This window comes from Chrysochloris asiatica, unplaced genomic scaffold (assembly GCF_000296735.1).
Source record: "Chrysochloris asiatica unplaced genomic scaffold, ChrAsi1.0 scaffold00072, whole genome shotgun sequence".
NCBI classification, from domain to species: Eukaryota; Metazoa; Chordata; class Mammalia; order Afrosoricida; family Chrysochloridae; genus Chrysochloris; species Chrysochloris asiatica.
In genome coordinates, this window is record NW_006408590.1 from 5,255,454 (window position 1) to 5,279,312 (window position 23,859).

Sequence of the window (23,859 nt, forward strand, 5' to 3'; positions counted from 1 at the left end):
AAGTGGGGGTTAAGGGGCCACATGGCTGAGAGGCCAAGCATCAGAGAGCAATATGCTAATGGGCTTGGCTGAGAAGAGGTGGTCCTGCCCGCCCAACTGTATCCTGAGAGTTTCTGAATTGCAACCTATTAACTTCCCTAACAGACTCCACAATTCTAAGTACTGTCTGTGTGACCACTGCAACAAATGCTCAAACCTAACAGAGAAGGAGAGAGTGCAGAGGGAGGGACTGTTGGTGTCAGAGTTGGTGAAGAAAGTTGGATGGTAAAGGCCTGTCTGACCTCTGCCTCAGCCCTGGGCTGATATTAAGTTTGAGTCTCCTTACCCCCTATGAAGTCAGAGGTCAGCCACCGCACCCCACTCTGTTCTTATACATTGGTACTAAAAATATATCCAGTCAAGGCAAAGGCTTTTATATATTGGGCATTGTTATTGTTAAGTGCTGTCATGTCGATTCTGACTCATCGCGACACTGTACAGGATTCCCAAGGAGCATCTGGTGGGTTTGCACAAGGAGCACCTTGTGGTTTGCAGTCCAGTGCTTACCAAATAGTGCCTTAACAGCAGTCCATATTGGGCATTGTTGTTGTCAAGTGCTGTCGAGTCAATTCCGACCCATAGCGACCTTGTATAGGGTTTCCAAGGAGCAGCTGGTGAGAATGAACTGCCAACCTTGCAGTTCAAACGGCTTTGCAGTCTGGCGCATTAACCCACAGTGCCACACCAGGACTATTTCAATAATGGGCATAGCATTATTGAAATAGACATACATACATACTTACCAAAGACAATTTTCAAGTAGAAATGAAGTGTGATGAATATAATTAAATTTCTTGTTTCTACAAAATTTATTTTGACAAATTTTCTCAGGTGAAACCCCTCAAGTTTACTTTTCAACTTTCCAAGATTAGAAGTGAGACAGCAAAGGTGATACTTCAAACCCTTGCCACAATTTATTGACGCTATGGTGGTGGTGTGCCACGGAGTTGGTTCTGACTCAATAGCGACCCCTGCATAGGGTTTCTGAGGCTGTAAATCTTTACGGGGGCAGAAAGCCTCATCTTTCTCCTTCAGAATGCCAGGTAGTTTCCAACTGCTGACCTTGAGATTAGCAGCCCAACTTGTAATTTGTTTAACATACCATGAATGCTTCAAACCTTTTTATTTTCATGATCACCATCAGGGAAGAAGACAAATACTGTGTGGAAGGTGGGGCATCTTTCTAGTATTTGAGACTGTACCCATCTTACTTGAGACTGTGAGGTCATACTTAGGAAAGGTTTGCCTTATCTCAAGGGATCTTCAGCAAATAAGAATAATAATAAGAAGAATTATCTCTGTGTTCTTATATATTTCCCATTCCTCATCTATTCAAAACTCTGATGGAAAAGAGTGTTAGATAACTCCAGAATGAAGACATCGGACCTCAAGGAAATGGAACAATTGAAAGAAGGAAGGGAGATGCACTCCAAGCACATAGTATATTGTTTCTCTTTTTGGTGAGTCTGAGTTCCAGAGTCATAGGGGAGTATCTCATCGATGGCTGAGAGCTCAAATGCCCAGCTACAGCATCTATGGCAGAAGCCCTGGTTTCTGGACCAGGTAATACTACATAATGACCATGCCCACAGGATTTCAAGATTTTACATCAAGGGATCCCAAAACCACAAGAGACACCTGGACAAGAGCCCCAGGACACACTGGTCAGGAGAACAGTCACCCCTCAATCCCAGCTCTGAACAGCACACACAAAAATAAGTGCTCAGGGCAGTATTTCTCCAGAGAGCTATTTCAGATTCACATAAGAGTAACTGGTGGCCTTGGATAAATCATTCCTCTCATTTATGTGCCGAACGAGAGAAAACAAGTCAACAACTGATGCATGCAAAAGCATTTGGAGGTGATGGATGAAGACATTATGGTACATTTCGTCAATGGCATGCCATTAGAGAGAAAACCATTTCATAGAGCAAATTAAGAAAACAAACCAGCTACGTGACACACTTGGAACTGCCACTGGCCAGACCGGTTTTTCTCCTTCAGGAACGAAGCAGCATGGGATTGACATTATCATTATCGTACAGACTCCATTCCTAGGTTAGCTGTCTCTGTTTGTCTGAGACTTATACCCTGACGCAGACTTTTCAATACCTATTACAGCCACTCACATAAATGGAGAAACCTGTGGATCACAGACCAGGATTCTTTTCTATTGCTGTCTTGAACCATTATTTCAGGCTCTTATTTCTATCTAATTTCATGTATTAATAGCTTGTCTTCTCCACCAACTTATAAGACCCTTTCATGACAAAAACTGGGTCTTACAAATGAAGTTTATAAGCATCGCACCTGGCATGTTTATAACCAAAAAAAAAAAAAAAAAAAAACCAAACCCACCACCATTGAGTTGATTCTGACTCATTGTAATCCTATATAGGGTTTCTGAGTCTGTATATCTTCATAGGAGCAGATGGTCTCATCTTTGTCCTGAAGAGAGGGTGGATCTAAACTGCTGAGTTGATGGTTAGCAGTCCATTGTTTATCTAACAGTGCTACCAGGTCTTAGCATATGGTAGGTATTCAATAACTGGTGGTGTAATGGGCTATGCCTTGGACTACTACCTAAAGGTGAGCAGTTCAAATCCACCAATTGCTTCAAAGGAGAAAGATGAGGTTTTCCATTCCCATAAACATTTACACACTTGGAAACCCTATAAAGGTCACTATGAGTTAGAACTGACTCGACGGCATGCAACCACCATCACCAACAGGTATTTGATTTCTGATTAATTTCTCCTGTCTTCCTTACACACCTTGATCAGTTCATTAAGGAAGCAATGTTTTAGTGCTGGCTATAGCGAGGTTGGCCTAGGATCCGGCAGTTATTTCGTTCTGCTGTGCATAAGGTCACTGTGGGTGGGTGCTGACTTGATGGCACCTAACAACAACATAGCGAATAAGAGCTCCAGTAGTGTAGTGGTTACAAATTGGGCTACTAATATTAAGGTCTGCAGTTTGAAACTACCAGCAGTTCTACAGAGAAAGATGAGGCTTTCTGTTCCCATAGAGATTTACAGCCCTGGAAATCCTATGCAGGGTTGCTAGGAGTTGGAATCGACGGCACATAACTACCACTACTATAGCGAATTCACAGCTAGAAGGTATGGTTGCTAACCTCAAGGGGTTCACAGGCAGAGAAGCAACAGAATGTGGTGTGATCTAGAAATACATATGATGCCTAAAAGCACATGGCAGCACCAGAGAGAGGAGTTCTGGGTAGAGGTACAGCCATGCAGGGAAAGGTTCTAGAAAGTGAATGCCTCTACTGGACTGCATCATCACAAGATAATGTGCTGGACTGCAAGGTCAGTTTGAGCCACAAGGTTGGCAGTTGAAATCCACCAACCGCTCCTCAGAAACCCTTACAGGGTCACTATGAGTTGGAATCAACTCGATGGCACTTAACAACTACAAGGACTACAAGATTGGTTTGAACCATAAGGTTGGAGTTCAAACCCACCAGTCACTTCTTGGAAACCCGATTTAGGGTTGCTATGAGTCAGAATCAACTTGATGGCACTTAACAACACTTAACAAAACGGGATTAGGCAAGGACCCCTGGTGACATGATGGTTAAGCGCTCACCTGCTCTCTTAAAGGTCTGCAGTTTGACCCCATTACTCTTGTAGCGTAGAGGTTACAAATCGGGCTGCGAACCTCATGCTCAGCAGTTTGAAACTACCAGCTGTTCTGCTGGAGAAAGATGAGGCTTTCTGCTCCCGTAAAGATTTACAGCCTCAGAAACCCTGTACAGGGTCGCTATGGGTCGGAACCTACTCCACGGCACATAACCACCGCCACGAGTGACTTGGAAGCAGAAAGACATGACAGTCAGTTCCTGTAAAGATTATAGCCTAGGAACCCCCCTGAGGCAGTCCTCTTCTGTCACCAGGATCTCTGTGAGTTGGAATCAACTCAATAGCATAGGATAACAAAGGATGAAGTAGCTACTGTTTGAGCATTATGGATGGCTTATGCAAGGGCATGTCGGTGAGTCCAAACGTGGAGTATTTGGGTAAAAATCAGTTGTTATTTCAGAAAATTCTACCAAAAAATTCAACCTATTCCCAAGGTCATCCACTAAGGTTGAGGCAGAAATGAACTATGAAATCACAAGTCCCCTCCTATGGTAAGTGCGCTCGGAAAGTGTTCAGGTGCACCTCATGGTAACTGTGGCTTCATAAAAATCAAAGCTGATTGATGCAGAGGAGGCTCTCTTCCTTCGAGTGTTTAGTTTACCAGGGCTTTTAGTACCACTGTGGCTGTGCTTCCTAATGGAAATGCATTTCTGTCTCTCACCATTACCCAGATATAGATGCTCTCAGATATGAAAGGCCCTTTTTACCTCAAGATTTTTGTCTTGTAAGGCATCCTAAATCAGGACGGAAATGAGTAGGAGTAGAGAAGAACCCACAACAAATGTTTTGTTAGGTAGTTCAAAGAGGAGAGACGGGAATGGAAAGGGCTCAATTTATGTATGTCTTGGTTTTGTAGCTCCATTATTCTACCTCGGTCCTGATTACAAAATTAGCTTTCCCTTGTGGAGCGCTGCAGCCAACACAGTAAATAAGCTAAAATACTTATTCTTGCCATTCTGCCCACCACCCCTTTGCTTTACAAAATTGGGATAAATATAAGCATTCATTTGTTAGATTCACGGGCCCCAGGGCTCTACTGATATCACCATATCAATTCTAACAACTCCATTGTTAGATAAGAATTATCCCCCTTATAAAGGTATGGGATCTGTGATGGAGAGAAATCAATTAGCACAATCAAGGCTGGATACCACAACTAAAACAAAGTTGTAACTGCTTCCAAAGTTGGGACTCTTACCAACACCTGACGTCTTCAAACTTGACATTGGCATGTATGTCAAAACACAGCGCAAAAACATGATGAAAGAGCTGCTGAAGTTCTGAGGAAGAAAATGCAGATACCATGCACTCATCTCTCTTGTAGGAAGAAGAAATGAGTTGTCATAGGCAGACTCGCTGAAGAGAAAGAAAGCAAATTTTTGTAAGAGCAGCTGGAGGCCAGACTGCAGCTTCTTTCAAATCATCTAGTTTTTTCCTCAGAGATGGCATGTTCCATGCAACAAAAATTATTCTGCCTGGACAAATGGAGATCTTGATCTTTACTTCTTCCTGGAATGTCAAGCTGAAAAGGCAGTACAGGCTCAACATTAAGAGTCCAAACGCTAATTTGGGACAAGAGCTTTCAATTGCTGTGTGACCATGATGGGATCACTGACCCTCTCTGAGTTTCTCATGATCTGTTGTTGTTGGGTGGCATGAATCAGTTCTGACTCAAAGTGACTCTGTATACCTTTAAGAGAGCAGAAAGCCTCATCTTTCTACTGCAGCCTAGCTGCTGGGTTTGAACTGCTGACCTTGAGGTTAGTCCAGTGCTTATGCTACAACACCACCAGTGTTCCTGTCATAATCTGCAGAGGCTGCCTTTATATGGACACTAGGGAAGTGGTTATGAATCGGGCTGCGAACCTTAAGGTCAGCGGTTCGAAACTACCAGCTGCTCCGCGGGAGAAAGATGAGGCTTTCTACTCCCGTAAGGATTTACACCCTCGGAAACCCTGTACAGGGTCGCTATGGGTCGGAACCGACTCGACGGCACTTAACAACAACAACAAGGGAAGAACATACAGGTTGAATAAGCATGGTGAAAGAATACACCCTTGTCACACACCTTTGTGAATTTTAAAATGTTCAGTATTCCCTGAATTCTGCTCTGTTCAGTATTCCCTGAGTTCTGTTCGAAGAACTGCCTCTTGGTCCATCTACAGATTCCTCATGAGTACAATTAAGTGTTCTGGAATACTCATACTTCTCAATGTTGTTCATAGCTTGTTACGATCCATACAATCAAAAGCCTTTGCATAGTCAATAAAGCACAGGTAAACATCTTTCTGATATTCTCTGCTTTCAGCCAAGATCCACTGGACATCAGCAATGATATCCCTCATTCCATGGCCTCTTCTGAATCCGGCTTGAATTTATTCAACCTCTATGCTGAGCAAATAATCCGAGAAGCTGGGTTATATAAAGAAAAACGTGGCATCAGGATTGGAGGAAGACTCATTAACAACCTGCGATATGCAGATGATACAACCTTGCTTGCTGAAAGTGAAGAGGACTTAAAACATTTACTGATGAAGATCAAAGATCATAGCCTTCGGTATGGATTACATTTCAGTGTAAAGAAAACAAAAATCCTCACCACTGGACCAATAAACAGCATTCTTACCAATGGAGAAAAGATTGAAGTTGTCAAGAACTTCATTCTTCTTGGATCAACTATCAACACTCATGGAAGCAGCAGTCAAGAGATCAGACGACATATTGCATTGGGCAAATCTGCTGCGCAGGGACTTTTTAAAGTGTTGAAGAGCAAAGATGTCAGCTTGAGGACTAAGGTGCGCCTGACCCAAGCCATGGTATTTTCAATAACCTTATATGCATGCAAAAGCTGGACAGTGAATAAGGAAGACTGTAGAAGAATTGATACCTTTGAGTTATGGTGTTGGAGGAGAATATTGAAAGTGCCATGGGCTGCCAAAAGAACCAATAGATCCATTTTGGAAGAAGTGCAGCCAGAGTGCTCCTTGGAGATCAGGATGGACAAACTTTGTCTCTCATACTTCGGACATATTGTCAGGAGGGACCAGTCGCTGGAGAAGGATATCCTGTTTGGTAAGGTGGAGGGTCAGAGAAAAAGAGGAGACCCCCCAATGAGATGGATTGGCCAAGTGGCAGCATCGATGGACTCAAGCAGGCAACAATAGTGAGGTTGGCCCAGGATCACGCAGTGTTTCGTTCTGCTGTGTATAAGGTCGCTGTGAGTCCGTACCGACTTGATGGCACCTAACAACAGCAAGAGGGAAGAGCAGAGCTTCTACGGAGGGGTCCGAATCAGTTGTTTTTTCTCATCCATGGGAAAACAGGGCAGGAGAGAAAAGGTGGGGAGATTGTTTAGAAAAGAAGAGAGAAGCAGAGCTTAAAACTTGTGGAAAACCCAGGCTACAGAATCGACACACACCCCAATCCTGCTACTAATTACAAGGCAGGAGGGAAAAAAACAAAAACATTTCTTTGCGAAGTTGACCATCAAAAGTGGGTCTGATGTGAAATCACACATAAAAACTGCCCAATTCTGGATGCCTCCCTACATCAAAATCTCCTGCTACCCTATGTCTAACAATGCTTCCAAATGCCTCCCCTCATGGCTATATTCTTAACATCACTGTTGCCACTGAGTTAAATTCTGACTCATAGAAACCCTGTGTATGTCAGAGAACTGTCCCCCAAAGGGTTTTCAGTGGCTGACTTTTCAGAAGTAGATCACTAGATCTACTTTCAAAGTGCCTCTGGATTGGAACTGCCAATCTGGCCAGCAGCCAAGCAGTTTAACTATTTGGACCACCCACAAACTTCATTTACTTTCTTTTAATAATTAAGTAAAAATAATAATTTAAAACTTTTAGGGAAGTGGGGCTAAGAAATAAATACAAACATGATGTGTGGACATTGACCGTGCTGAAGGTGGGCATCCTTGCTGGGGGACAGCAGGAGTTGAGGGTATTAGTCTGACATACAGCAAGCACTTTTTCTGCCACTGACAAATCCCAAATCCTCCCAGCTTCTGTTCTCCCTACTTAAGACCTGTGTTATAGTGTTGACCTATTTATGTGATAGAGATGAAGGCAGGCTTAACTCGGGCCACCTGCCAGAGCAACAGCTACCTACCTACCTACCTCTTATCTTTATAAGACAAAAAGAGACGGAGAGAAAAAAAATACAGAAAAAAACAAAACAAAACCCAAATGAGCTAGAAGGAAATGGTAGGTGGGGTGGCGTGGAAACACTCCAATGGGAGAAATGCCACAGGAACATTCTGATCTATGGGTGCTCTCCTAAGGACCTAGGAACAGAACAGACCCTTTCTGATCCTGAGATTAGAAAGGATTTTGCAAAATATGATACCCACACTGGAAAGTGAGGTGGCTCCTTTATCTGCCTCTTGCAAATGCGGTTGAGGTTTTTCATAGTCTTAAGTAGAAAGGTTTGTTACAGTGTCCAAGGAATACAAAAGGCCTCCCTTTTACAACAACAATGCCTCTTGCTCTTTGGAAGTTGAGGAGTCAAGAGGCAGAATATTCTGCCTGGGAAAATCTCAAACCATAGCATAGATGACCTTATTTAACAAACACACGTTTACCCCTTACTAGATGCCAGGCAGTGTGCTGCAAATATGAACTCATGTAACACCGAAAAGCACTTCATCATCATCAATCCCATTTTATAGAGAGGGTAACTACTGAGCTGAAGGCATGAGAGCTAGTTTGAGGAGAAGCCGGGATTTGAGCAGGCACTCTGGTTTGAGTTTGTGCTCTTATGCACTGCACGGTGCTGCTCCTCAAGCACAGAAGAAACAGTCCAAATGGATGCTATTATAAAGCCCACTTCAGGATGCTCCTGCAGGCTTCTGTGTGAGATGGTAAAGTCCCCCCAGGTTCACTAGTCTTACATCAGCTCCCGTGGTATCAACTTTTCCAGTCCAGAAACAGGAGTACGATGTCAGGCAGACCTGGTTTTGAACCTTCCATTTTCCTTAGGAAAGTTATTTCACTTTTAGAACCATCGCTTCTGATTTACAAAATGGGGCGAATGTGACCACCTCTCTAGTGTTTTGTGACAATTAGAAATAAAATGTGATATGCTAAAGCAGAATACCTGGTAATTAAAAAAAAAAAAAAAAGGCCAATTTGTAAGAGCAATTGTATGTGATTTCATGATGGAAGGTTTGCTGGAGAAAGCCTCCGGGCTCTGGACGGTCTGACTACTCTGGAGGCGGTTCCTGCACATAGAATGTTGGGCTGGCTGAAGGGAGCTCCTTCTATTAGCTAGGCTTTTTCCTCTCTAGAAATTACAGACTGGATAATTCCTAGCCCCATACAGTGGAAAGCAATTTTAATAAGTGCTTAGTTTAAGTAATGTGTGTCTGTCTAGACATGCTCTCAAGGGCTATGCATATACACTTGTCACCTGTCTCTGGAAAACTTGTTTTTCCAGAAGTCTGAGCCTCACTCCTTGTATATATATATAGTCACCAGGTAAAATGTCCCTTCAGTCCACCTCTCACTCCAGTTCCTTATAAAAGACCTGAAAATTGCACTCTCTTCTACTGATCTAAGACTCCTCTACTGATCAAAGAGGGTTGGGTGGTAAGTGCTCCCAGTACCTCTTTTGGTCCATCTTAGCTACTGCCACAGACCTTCCATTGGGAAGTATGAATAGTTTTTGTGTGATAAGGTTTTGTGTCAACTTAGCTGAGCTAGGGTTCTCAATGGTTTAGCAGTTAAAACGTAGTAATCACTTCCATGATGAGATCTAATATGATGCCATCATCCCTCTGATGTGATCTGATGTGATCAGCCCTAATCTGATGTCATTATCCTACATGTGTTGTAAATGCTCACTTCTTTGATGTTAATGAGGTCAGATGCAATGTACAGGGTTAGGTTGTGTTTTGAGTCAAGAATCTCTTTTGAAATATAAAAGAGATTAAACAAGCAAGCAGAGTTAGGAGGGACCTACTACCACTAAGAAAGAAGAGTCGGCAGTAGATTATGTCCTTTGAACCTAGGGTCCTAGATCCAGGGAAAGACTGATGCCAAGATGCATGATGATCTCCAAGGAGTGCTGGGCCTACAAATGCTAAAGAAGACAAGGACATTTCTCCAGAGTTGGCACTCTCAGTTTGGACTTCTAGTCTCCTAAACTGGGAGAGAATAAATTTGTTCATTAAAACCATCCACTTGCGGTATTTCTGTTATAGCTGCATTAGAGAACGAAAACAGGTGGGAAGCTTGATCAGAGGTCTCTTTTGCAAGTTCAGCTAAAGTGACTACCACAGGTTCTGATTAGCATCTAAGATGCTTAATAAAAATGAACAACGGCAATAGTCTAAGATGATACACACGGAGATGAATGTAGGCTTCATAGAGTCCTGAGTCATAGCTGGAATTCTGACCCCAAATATTCTCTACTCTGTTGGGGCTGAAATCAAGAACTCTCTTCTGAAATTACACCAAAGAATCTTCTGTGGAAGAAAGGGAGGGAGGAAGGATGAGGCATCAAATACAATCAGAAAGGGACACCAGAAGGTAGACTTTTGGGGATGCATTGCAGTTCCAGATTTTGCTGTTTTTCTTCAATGCATTTGGGCATTAGAGCTTCTTCCAGACAAGATGAAAAAGACACACACAACTTTCCCCACCACACTGCCCGCCGCCTGACTGTGGCAGTGTTGAACCAGTGGGTGTTATTAAAAAGTAAGGGAGACACAGTGACTGCTCTTAGGAACAGATAAGGATGTGAAGTCATTACTGATTATCAGCTGTTTTCCCCCAGCCACCCACCCACAAAGCACGTGACCAAACCGTGTCTGCAGCCTGGACTGTACGGTCACTCTGTTTCTGTAGAAATTATGATGGAAAGATGAGATCTTCACCCCCTGAAATCTACGTCAAGATAGATCACGGCATAATGAAAAGAAAGGGTACACTGAGTGCCTTATCGATCTACCTGTCAACACGCAGCCAGTGGGTAATAAAAATTTATTGAAAATTAGGGAGAAAAAGTCACTTATTGTAATTCTTCTGAAAGGGACCACTGATGTTGCATATGAACAAACTCCCTCCTTCCCCAGCACTAAACCTTCACCCTCCCACCACTCAACCCTTGCAAACAGCACAGATTTAAAAATCTTGCAATTTTATTTGCATATAAAGGCCGCTAGATATAGAATATCACAATAAATTTAAAGAAACACTGCTTTCCTAAATTTCATTAACAAGATAACATAAAATAGAATAAAGCTCAACAGCATTTACAATGGGAAAACAGAAATGACTATTAGCGACAATATTTTGTGCTAGCGAAGATTGCATCGACACACAGTGCAAAATGGGAGGGGGGAGAGGAAGTAAGAAGACAATTCAGGGTATTTAAATATAAAGGACAACTAAGCCTTATTTTAGTTAGCTTTCATTGCATCCATTTAAGTCTATACACACTTGCAACTGCACCTGGATTTAACTCAAGTTCTTTAAGACCTTGAATTCTGAGGAATTGCGTCCACTTCTTCAGGCTTCTAATATGCTGCTATACAGCATCCCTTTGCAGTTGTACTGTCCTTGGCAATATTAAACTCCTAACTTAGTCATAATACACAAAAAATACTTATATATATAAATCCATATTGAAAAGGAGTCTGCATGTTATTTTCTTTTTTTTTTTAACTGCATGAAATACCTGCTCTTGACAGATTCCATTTCCATACTTTTAAAGCTAAAATAATTTAAAAAGGAAACAAACAAACAATGAGATCTCGTATAATCCACAATATGGATTTCACTCGCTTAAGCCATCCTTACGAGGGTCAGTTTCTTCCCTTGACAGCTTTCTTTAGAGTAAGTAAGAGTATGAACAGAAGTCTTTTTTTCCATATCTAGTTTTGTGAGACGATAGCTAGAAATCGGGCCACATGTGTGAAAAAGAACTCTTAGCAAGAAAATAACAACAACAGAAACAAAAAAACATCAAACAAATAAAATACTTCAAACAATATTATTTTAAACAGTTGTGCAAATTTGGGTGGTTTTTTTTTTTAAAAAAAACACTGCCTACCTGTTTTTTTTTTCTTTTTCTTCCAGCTTAAAGCATATTAAAATATGATTTTTATCACTTAAAAAAAAAAAAAAAAGCTTGGCTGTCCTTTGGCCGAACGCTAACAATGGTGTGCGTGGCCTTTGAGAAAATAGACGTTATTTTACAAATTCACAATGCTCCTTTGATTTCAAATGGATGCTCCATTTAAAAAAAGAAAGAATGAAAGAAAGAAAGAAGAAGCACAACCTCTAGCATTGTTCAGGTTCCAGCAATTTACAAAAAGAACTTACATTGGAAATAAACAAGTCAGAGAATGTAAGTTTTATAGTTAGAAAAATGGCAGTTTATAGACCTTTCCTCACATTCCAATTGGGCATTAGAGCTTCAGGAACCCTGTGGGTTTGGAAGGTCAAATATAATTGGAGGGTTGGTCGGTTGAAAGCTGACTGTACACGTTGAGGCGTTGATGTACGTTGTATAGCCGTCTGTCATGATACCGTAACCTGTGGGGAGAAAGCGTCACACTTACTCTAATAGTGACTCAACGCAGGTCTATCAGGCAAGGGAAACGAAAAGTATTTGTCAGTGGTAGTGAGATGAAACTCAGTTGAGTCTCCCTGGACATGACAGTGTTTAGAGCTGCCACCTAACTTTCTTCTTTTTTTTTTTTAAAGGAACATACCTCTGCTTCAAAAAGAAGGACAGTTCTATTTCTTCTTATTCAAACACTAAGCTTGTGGGGGAAAGGGAATGCTTTATTTATACTGACAGTAAAGAAAATACACTTTATTTCTCTTTTTAACATATGATTTTCATCTCAAAGCATTATATTAATTATTAAGTTCTAGGGAACTGAGTGACGTCAAGAAATTCCTCAGATCCACGTACTGCCAGCGAATCAATTCTGATTCCTAGTGACCTTATTCTACCTCATTGGGTTTCCGAGAATGTAAATCTGTACGAGAGCAGATAGCCTCATCTTTTTCCTGTGGGTTTGAACTGCTGACCTTATGATAAGCAGCCCTGTTTGTAACCCACTACACTACCAGAGTCCCTTAGACCCAAACACAAGCAAACATCATATGGGCTTCCAGGAAAGTAAAGGAAGGAAAGAACCATGAATTCTTCCAAAGATGAAAGACAGAGGTGCTCTGCTCCCTTAGCTATGGAATAATCTCTAGATGCCTCCAGGGATGTGAACAATGAGTGATGCTATCTTACTTGAATTGTGTAATATTGATGCAAAGTTTCAGTTCATTCATTGCCGTAAGACACTATTCCCTAAGCAAAACTGAACCAAAAAAACTCAAAATAAAAACCCACTGACCTCAAGTTCATTGTGACTCATAAAGACGCTACAAGACAGGGAAGAATTGTCTCATAGTGTTTCCAGTAGTGTAGTGGTTACTAATCGGGCTGCGAACTGCAAAGTCAGTTTGAAACTACCAGCTGTTCTGCGGGAGAAAGATGAGGCTTTCTGTTCCCGTAAAGGTTCACAGCCTCGGAAACCCTGTACAGGGTCACTGTGAGTCGGTACCGACTCCAAGGCACATTAACAACAACAACAATCTTTACAGAAGCAGACTGCCACATCTTTCTCCTGGAGAGCAGCAGGTGAGTTCAAACTGCTGACCTTCTAGTTACCAGCCAAGCACGTAACCACCGCGCCACCTGAATACTGGATCTAAATTAACCTCCTGAAGAAAGCTAAGAACGTTTCTCTGGGTGTTTGGTATTTGTCTTTCTTTTTAAAACATTTAAGTTTTTGACATTTTTACCATGTTTACAAATTTGTAAAATTTCCTGGATATCTTGTATTTGCTTACTAACTGTCTCTGAAAGAATCTGTAATTCTTTGCTGTATCAGGTTCTTATGACATAGAAAAATATACCCGTGGAAAAATTAAAATTACCGGGACTTTCAGAATTAACTGATATATACTTTTTTTCATTTACTAAAAAATTTCCAAGTAAGCTTATGGAGAGCTTAATGAGGGTCAATGGAAAAATCTCTTAAGAAAAGAGAAACGAGGTATTTCAATGTGCACTGTTTAGTTCTGGGGCCATAAAGTCTTGTTATCTTTCTCCATCAAGAGGTTGGTATTTGCCCTCTCATTGCCCTCTCTAGCTGTCTTAAGTGAATTAAAGCGAGAGACACGTTTATTTGAATATGATCTCCTCCCTTTTTATCAAGTTTATTGTTTTGGAGCTTCAGCAGAATTCCCCAATTGTCAGTTTGGCTGGTTTAAAGCTCATTAATGATTTGAAATAATGAATGATGAAAAGTAAACTCATGGCAAGTTGCAAGAATTAAAACCTGTTTTCTAGATAATGCCTCCATCCCGCCCCACAAAGGCGTTCCTATCTCTCAGTCTCCCGTTCCCTCTCTACACCCTTCCCTCATCATCACTTAGAGCGGTTCTCTCCTTTTCAGGGAGTACAGGCTCAAAGTCAGGGCAGGTGGTACTCCTGATCTCTAAGGGCAGCACCCCTGCTTTTCATTGCTCAGCTGGTGCCTACACTTGTAACAAGTGGAATTGTCTCTGAATTCAGCAGGATGATATTCAATATGCTCTTTATTACCTTCCTAACCAGGGAGTCCTCATGTGGTCCTCTGGGTTAATGCACGGTTAGGAGCTCTGGTAACGTAGTGGTTATGAATCGGGCTGCGAACCAGCTGTTCTGTGGGAGAAAGAGGAGGCTTTCTGCTCCTGTAAAGATTTATGGTCTTGGAAACCCTGTACAGGGTCGCTATGAGTAGGAACCGACTTCACGGCACACAACAACAACAACAAGATTGGTTAAACTGCAATGTTGGCAGTTCAAGCTCACCAGCTGTTCTTTGAAAACCCTATACCGGTCGCTATTAGTCGGAACCAACTTGACGGCACTTAACATTAACAACCAAGTGGGTTTGCGGGCTTTGGAAGCAAACTTTGTTTGTTGCCTCGACGGGCACAAATCCTAAGCACCTCAATTTGACTGCACACTCTCAATAACTCCAGAGAGCAGTTATAAGCAGGTGCTGGGGAGACTATGGTGGCAGCCTACCAAACCACACCTGCTCCACTGGGGAAGGTAGCAGGGCTCGAAACCCCAAAGCTTCATCAAAGAGGTTTGGCATTGGCCCAAAGACCAAGTTCCCCCTGGCTTGAAAAAGGCAGAGCACACAAAGCCCCAAATCCCAAAGGTTCCTGTGAGGACTTCAGGTTGTATGAAATAGACTTAGCTTACTTTGGTGGTGTTGTTGTTAAGCGCCTTCGAGTCGATTCTAACCCATAGCAACCCTGTATAGGGTTTCCAAGGAGCAGCTGATGAGCTTGAACCACCTACCTTGCAGTTCAAACAACTTTGCAGTCTGACGCGTTAGCGCACACCAGAACTCCAGAAAATGGCAACCAGACTGGTTCCCTTGTAGGGAAGAATTAATAATTCTTTTTATCTCAGCTCAAAGTAATAGCACAGACTTCTGAGAAGTCTGAAATGACTTTTTGAGATTACTAGGGAAATGTCTATCAGCAAACACAAAGGGTACTGCCATTTGTTACCTAGCTTTTACTGCATGTCTGAAGTTATTTGTAGAGAATATCTTATCTTCCTACGTCTTTGTGTATATTCCATGATACATAATATACACAGGTTGGAAGGGAACATGGAAGTTATACAGTCTTAAAACTGGGCCATTTATTCCTATTTTCTTATAGAGACACGTCTTTTAGATTTACCTCAGAGTTGCTTTATAACAGTGGTTTTCAAGCACTTCCCCTAAGAGCCCAAGCTTCCAGAAGTTGCCTTGGGGAGTGCTGGGTGTGGCATAAGGTGTGCTAGATCTGGTTCCTACCCTCCACTCCCCTTAAAACACAGCAACTCTATGTAAATAAAATCTTTATCATCTTTACATGCCTGGGGTTTCTTATAACACTACACCTTATAAAAGGTTCCACTCTTAAAAACAGTAGGAAAAGCACTGTTGTACTTATTCCCTCTTCTACTAAGGTGTCCCCTGGTAGAATGAGATCCTCAGTAGTGACACATGCTGAGAATCCTCTCTTCTGTCCTTACCTTCATGTATTCCACCAAACACATGGAGCTTGGGTCGGACTCGCCTTTGGACTGTGTTTAACAGCTCCACGCAGCCCACTCTTTGAAGCTCCTTTGGAACCCAGTCTCGAAAACCTATGGGCAGAATGTAATCAATACTCTTAATTTTTTTTTCTTCAGGTAAGGTTTCATTTAGACTTTCAGGAAGCCATAACTCACAGAAGGTTTATTACATTATCTGTAATCCTAGTGTCTCCATTAAAGCTCACAATGGCTTTTAAGAAACTTTCACTTGTCACTTTGCCTTCGTTACTTTCGTGAAATTTTTTTTCCCCATTTTTTTCATCCTGTTAATTAACTTTTTTTTTTTTTTTTCTTTTTCTGTAAGGGATTTGATTTATTCAGCCACAGATTTCAAGTCTTCCTGGGTTCAGTGACACTTATTCCCGGCAGTACCATAATCTTTTTTTTTTTTCCCTTCTCTCAATTCAGTTACTTTCTCTTTTCTACTATACTTTTCTTACAGCAGTTTACCTCTAAGATGGTTCAAGTAAGAAGTGGTAGGAGGAGCTGCCTGTAAACTGGCCACAAAGTACTTTGCTCTCTTTAGATACATCAACTCTTAACCCTTGGTGAGTCCTAATGACCAAAGCTGAGGAAATCCTAGTTCCTCCTTCAGTCGAATAGGCAACAACATGACCCCGTGGTGGCATCAGGCAAGCCAGGGCTAATTGACTACTTTTAAAGTAAAAGCCACTTAGTTCTATGCTTAATGCAGAAAATCCATAAAAACTGACATCAATTATAGCAAAAGTCAGCTGTCTGGGTGATTATGGTCTGAAATGGAACCCATACACCTTAGCAAGATGGGGCGTAAAGAAGACAGGTGGGGCAAATAATCCCTGGGAGTGCAGTCCAGAGTTCCATTAAGATATTTCTATCTACTTAGAAATGATGACAAAGGAAGGCAAGCTGATTCCACTTTGTTTAGCCAAAATGTAGACATGAGGAGTTAGTATTTACCTGAGACATGGTGAGTGACCAAAGAGACTGGGAAAAATATTCGATGAAAAAGTACCACTAGAAAAAACCCAACCAAGGGTATCAAACCTATTTAATTCAAGGGAAAAAAAATATTTCATCCACAGTGATTGGCATATTTGTTGTATGGGAAAAAGAGGCTCTACATGCAGAGATGTAGCTAGGATATGGTACGGCATGGCACATACTCTGGGTCTCACTTGAGAGGGGGCACCAATGACCTTCACAGTTTATATTACCAGCTGTGAGAGATCATCTGCAATTTAAAACTAATTACCATGGGTGCTATTTTCTGTAGCTCCACTCTGCCTGCAGGATAGGGAAGACCTTTCCCAGTAGGGTTTCTAAGGCTGTAACCTTTACTGAAAGAACCCTGCTGGCATTCTGGTTAAACTCTCACCTGCTAACTGACAATTTGGCAGTTCGAACCCACCAGCCATTCTGCCAGGAAAAGACAAGGCATTATGTTTCTGTAAAGAAGTCCAGCTTTGCGAACTCTAGGGGGCAGGTCTACCCTAAACTATAGGGTTCTTATGAGTTGGAATCAACTCAATTGCAGCGGATTTGGTTTGAAATCTTTATGGAAGCCTACTGCCACATCTTTCTCCCAATTAGAAGCTGATGAGTACAACTTTTTGACTTTTCAGTTAGCAGCTGAGCGCTAACTAACCCTGCATCACCAAGGCACCTTATTTCATACGTAAGCACCTGGAAAAAGCATCGGATATCATGAAAGTCCCATAGCACTGTGGCAATCCTCACTCACAGAAGAGAATTCAAGGCTGGACTCCTGGCTGGAGTTCTGGTGTGGCGCTGTGGGTTAATGTGCTGGGCTGCAAGGTCAGTTTGACCCATAAGGTCGGCAGTTCAAGCTCATCAGCCACTCCTCGGAAACACTATATAGGGTCACTATGAGTCAGAACTGACTCGATGGCACTTAACAACAATAACAACAGCATCATTTGTAAGGAGTTCTGGTAGTATAGTGGATTACAAACTGGGCTGGTGACCGAAAGATCAGTAGTTCAAACCCACCAGGCACTCTGCAGGAGAAAGATGAGGCTTTCTGCTCCCATAAAAATGTACAGTCTGGGAAACCCTATACAGGGTCGCTATTAGTTGGAAACGATTCCACGGCACACTATCACCACTACCACAGCATCTATATGGAGTACTGGTGTGGTGCTGTAGGATAAGCACTGGACTGCTAACCGCAAGATTGGCAGTTCAAACCCACCAGTTGCTTCTTGGAAACCCTATACAGTGTCACTATGAGTTGGAACAACTCGATAGCACTTAACAACAACAAAAGCTTCTGTATAAAAGTCCCAGTAAAAGTATCAAGGTTCAACCCGAGTTTTTATTTAGAAGGGACTCCGGGAGATAGATCTGTCTACAGCTACTGTCTGTTCTACCCCACTCATAATACACAGTAAGAGTTGATAGTATGTTTCATGTCCTTTTTGGATTCTAGAGTTCAGATTTATTATCACTGTCACTTGCTTTGATATCAAATTAAATGACTTGATGACATCTCTGTAAATGGACTGCTCTGCTCAGAGGTATAGTCTCACATCCTGTAAATGTTTCTCAGGTGAGAATACAATAAACAGCCTGAAGAAAATCATGCCTAAACCCCCAGCTGAGCTGTTTAGCAAAAAGATCAGGTTGGCTGCAATGGTGTTTCTTTAGGGTAGCCTCACCAGGTAGCCCAGGCTGTTTTTAGCAAGCAATTGAATTATTTAGTTATTCTTTAATGACTGAAAGATAAGGAAACACAATTATTACTTGATATATATATATATATATATATATTTTTTTTTTTTTTTTTCTTTCCGCCAAGCCAGGGGGATGGTAATTCTAAAGCATTGCAAGAGTCAGGAAGTGCCTGCCGCTCGTATGAAAATCGGTACAATCTCCACTACTCAGCAGAACTGATTCCTCTCCTCTGGCTTCCTCTGTTGTTAGAAGGTGCCCCCATGGCTCACGCCCTGGTCCATATTTCCACTCTTTGTCTGGGAAGCATAGAGCATAAGGAGCATCAAGTGGTTTGGAGGAGAAAATATCTACAAAGCTGGATGATGTTAGATTTTTTATTTTCCAGGTGGACTCAGAGGGCCTGGATAACAATCCCAAAGTGTACGAAAAAAACTCTGAAAATCATCTGTCTCTGTAGTAACTGTTTTCCTCCCTCTCTCTAGCCAAAAACGATCAAGAAAATCCATTCGTTAAAACTGTAACAGGAAAATTTCAAAGAACACCTTAGTTAGACAAGATGAGTACTGAAAAGACAGGGTTCAGGGTGGTAGCCCTGGCTGAAAACTGTTTTGTGCCTAAGACAAATTGATAACATGCGTAATTAGAAGATAATTATGTAACTATCTGGATAGCTGGGAATGCCTTTGAAACACAACAGCAATATAAACCTGGATGTGCCTGCAGGCTGTTCCGTGTCCCTGTGTTGTTGTGTGTCCTCAAGTCAATTCCAAACCATAGAGACCCTGCATAGGGTTTTCCCAGGAGTGGCTGGTGGGTTTGAACTGCTGACCTTGCGGTTAACAGCACAGTGCTTGTTCTATAGCACCACACCAGGGCTGCAGGATGGATATTTAAGTAACTTTCAATGTAACTTCTTACTGGACAACTTAGCTGGAGGGGTGAGGAGGGTGGGAGGAAGGAGAAATAATTCTTTTCTCATATAAATGTTAAACTTTAAAGATCTCCCAGGTTCCAACATAATATAAAACAGAAAAATGAGCTTCTTTGAACAAAAGTTTCCATCATTTCATTGCCATTCAGAAGCCAGGTGATTGGGCGGTTCTTCTCTTCCTTCCATTCCCCATCCCCACCCCCTTTACTCCAAAGTCAACACAGTTCTTAAAATAAATGCTCAAGCTCAAAAGACTATGGCGCTCCATACCCATTTGATTTTCCCTGACTCAACTAAATCAAAAAATTTAATTTCAAGAACACCTGTAAGCCCCGCAGAACTGCTGAGTTTAATTATCATACCGGGCTTCTTTAAAGATATTGGCTTTTTTTTTTTTTTTTTCCTATTCATTTTTTTTTTTTCTTTTTGGAGGAAAATGGTTATGTCCCTGCAGTATTATTCATTATGCCAGGAAAAATAAGGCATCTCATATGACAAAAGGACAACTCTGCTTCACTCACCTAGAGGAGGTCCGTGCGTCATGAGTATGTCAATGCCCTCAGGGATAAGATTCCACTTGTCCAGCAGAGACTGACCTCTGGGCAGGTTAAAGCCCCATCCATTAAACCACGGGGTCCTTTGAGGGAGATAATACACATAGCATCAGGCCTGCAGAGCCACATTTCTGCTCTGCAATATTTCCCACTTACATATTCCCCTATAGTTTACACTGTTCTTTTTTCTCTTTTTGATGGTTGGCCCTGGCAGCAGCATTTTTTGTTGTTGACTGCTTCAAAACCACTCCATTTGAAAGCAAGCATGGAGCCTATGAAGTGTTCAACTAGAAAGGGGCACAGGGGTCCTTACAGGAGATGCTCCCAGCAGATCTCTGTCAAAATCAAGACAATGCTTTGTCGTCCCTCAACTCTTAGTGCTTCGTTAAGATGCCCAGCTCAGCTCCAAAACATTGCTATGTTCCCTGAAGTGCTTTAGAAATAAGACATTCCATCAATATTCCCTTTCTCTTTCCATCGCTATAGAACCTGTCCACCAGAAAGCTTCTTACTAAGGTTCCTGGAGAAAAGGACAAGTGCCCTAAAGGCAGAACGAGTGTTGAACACGCTGGACTAGGAATTCTGCAAAGTGATAAGGGGCACAGAGAACACAGAGCAAATATGAAACTTTCCACCAAAGGATAATTTGGGGAACATCCTTGGTCCCTCTGAAATCCATCCTGAGAGTAGATGGAGACAATGCACCATCACAGGAACCTCGACTCCAAGAGTGTGTTCCTTAGAGTGAAGTCATAAGTAGAAGGGAAAGGAATCTTCATCCATCTGATAAACATTTCTAATTGGAGCTGAAAACGCCTCTACCATTTATAATAATAGGATAGTCATCCATTTTTCTCTACAAGTACTGTAGGCTAAGTCACATCAGAACACAGCAGATCCCAGTGTTGGCCTATCCCCAACCATTTAGATATAACCTTTATTTTTTAAACCAACCATCTTTTGTTATGTAGGAAAATTCCGATTTGCTACATGTAAGAGACAAGTTGGTTTATTTTCTTGCTAAGTCCAACTTCCCCTTCTAGTTTAACCTACCCCATCCAAACTTACTAAAAGATGTAACAATATGTGCAGTCATAGCTGGTCAGACAGGGTGTGTATTTAAAAAGGCAGTCATTGGCCACACTAAGATGATTTCTCAAGATTTAAACTCAGAAATACTGACATAACATTCATTAGGTGGTGGGTATATGCAGTCAAGGCTAGGGTTGGAAGGATGGCAATTCAAAGTCATGTGGAAGTTGAAGTTATTGGTGAGACCTCAGTTTGTACTGAGAATGCTTCAGACATAAGAGACTGTGAGATCCTAACTAAAAGAGACATGAAGAAAATATCTGAATCGGTTCCTAACAATTTTCTAAGTCCGTAAGTCATTTTCAGGGAGCTTATTTGCAATAACATTAATAACAGTAATAATTATTACTATGTTGTTGTTATTGTTAGCTACCATTTATTGAGTGCTTACTCTAGTCCAGAGACTATTTTAAGTATTAATTTATATTGTGTATTTATTTGTATTATCGAGTTTAACACATTAAACACATTAAACCTGTAACACTGACTCTTATCTCTGCTCTAGGATGAGGCAACTACAATATCTCCCCAACTAGTGACTGGTTTAAGATTAAGCGAATGAACCAAGCTGAGCCAATGAGAGTCATTCTTGGGATCTTGCTGGCACTAACTACAAAGACTGAATGGTTTAAAATCAGGAAAGGTGTGGGTCAGGGTTGTATCCTTTCACCATACTTATTCATTCAATATGCTAAATAAGTAATCCCAGAAGTTGGATTATATGGAGAAGAATGTGGTATTAGGATTCACGTAAGACTCATTACAAGCTGCCACATTGCTTCCTAAAAAGGGACGAGGACTTGAAGTACTTACTGATGAAGATCAAAGACATCAGAAGGAATAAAAACCAAAAAAAAAAAAAAATGAAAATCCTCACAACTGTACCAACAAACAATATCATGATGAATAGAAAAAAGATTGAAGTTGTCAAAGATTTCATTTTACTTGGATCCACAATCAACACTCATGGAAGCAGCAGTCAAGAAACCAAATGGCAATTTGCACTGTGCAAATCTGCTACAAAAATGTTTTTAAGTGTTAAAGAGCAAAAATGTCACTTTGAGGAGTAAGGTGGGTCTGAGCCAAGTCATGGCATTTTCAATGATCTCGTATGCATGTGAAAATGGACAGAACATAAAGAAGACAGGAGAAACACTGATATACTTGAATTATACTGTTGATGAAGATTACTGAAATGATCTTGGACTGCCAGAAGAACAGACAAATCTGTCTTGAAAGAAGTACAACCAGGATGCTGCTTAGAATCAAAAATAGCAAGACTTTGTCTCACATACGTTGTAAATGTTATCAGGAGGGACCAGTCTCTGGAGAGGGACATCATACTTGGTAAAGTACAGAGTGAGTGAACAAGAAGTAGACCATCGATGAGATGGGTAGACACAGCAGCGACTGCAATAGTGAGCTCAAACAAAACAACCACAAGGGTGACACAGACCAGGCAGTGTTGAACACGCTGGACTAGGAACTCTGTTGTACAGAGTTGCGACAAGTGGGAACAGAATTGATGGCACCTTACAACAACAAAATCTACAAAGAGGCCACGTTTTCCTTTCCTCTCTGGAGTCCTGAGTCTTGAGAACTATATAAGCCTGAAATTGTCTTAGGGTCTATCTTAGCCACCATGCAGAGATTCTCTATTTGAGAATCAAACCACCACAAAGAAAACCAACAAAGTGTGTCTTGTTGACAATGGTTGACATTTGGATCCAACTGTGCCTAAAGTCAATTCACACTTTTCCTTCCAATCATATGAATCAATGAAATCCTTTTCCTTTTACCTTTGTTAAGTGCCATCGAGTCGATTCCTACTGACAGTAACTCTGTATAGGGCTTCCAAGGAGCAGCTGGTGCACTTGAACCACTGATCTTGCAGTTCAAACAACTTTGCTGTCTGACGCATTAGCCCACAGTGTCACACCAGGACTCCATGATTACTAGAGTTAGTGTAAAATGGTCTATTATCTTAGGAAGGTCAAAAATGACTTCCCAAATATGTCCATGCCCTAATCCCTGGATCCTGTAAATATGTTGCTTTAATTGAGAAAGATAAATTAAGGGTACAGATGAAGTTAAGACTGACTTTAAAACAGGGAGGTTACTTGGGATTATCTATGTGAGTCCAGTGTAATTATGAGGGTCATTAAGAGATGACCCTCATAGAAGAGAAAGGAAGAAGAAATTGAAGTGACACAATAGGAGACAGGTTTAACACATTGTTTGCTGGCTTTGAAGGTGGAGGAAGGGGATTAGGAGTCAAGGAATGTGGGACACCTCTAGAAGCTGAAAAAGGCAAAGAAATGAATTCTTCCCTAGTGCCTTGAGAAAGCTCTGCCAACACCTTATTTTAACCCTTTGGGATCTGTGTCAAACTGCTGGGCCCCAGAACTGTAAGTTGATAAATTTGAAGACACTAGATTGATGGCAATTTCTTACAGAAGTAATAGAGTATGCATGCAAAAGAGTACTGCAACTAATAAAAACCAAAAAATTCACTACCAGTGAGTTGATTCCAACTCATAGTGATCCTGATTAGGGTTTCTGAGACCATAAATCTCTATGAGAGCAAAAAGTCTCATCTTCCTCCTCTTCCTGCAGAGAGGCTGGTGGGTTTGAACTACAGGCCTTGTGGTTAGTATTCCAGTGCTTAACCTACAGTGAACACCAGGGTTCAATGCAACTAATACAGTACATAAAACATCGAATGATCTGG

General features: G+C 41.5%; 1 protein-coding gene across 1 annotated transcript in view; it reads right to left on the bottom strand.

The window, feature by feature from the left end:
• Positions 1 to 10,836: 10,836 nt before the first annotated feature.
• The window catches only part of MPPED2 (metallophosphoesterase domain containing 2), a 265,815-nt gene continuing 252,792 nt past the window's right edge, over positions 10,837 to 23,859 (bottom strand). The window contains exons 4-6 of the mRNA XM_006864857.1: positions 20,004 to 20,119; positions 15,813 to 15,926; positions 10,837 to 12,253 (exon numbers count right to left, since the gene is read on the bottom strand). Of these exons, the coding sequence (XP_006864919.1) occupies positions 12,135 to 12,253; positions 15,813 to 15,926; positions 20,004 to 20,119 (349 nt within the window). The 3' untranslated portion in view covers positions 10,837 to 12,134. The remainder of the gene's footprint in view (positions 12,254 to 15,812; positions 15,927 to 20,003; positions 20,120 to 23,859) is intronic.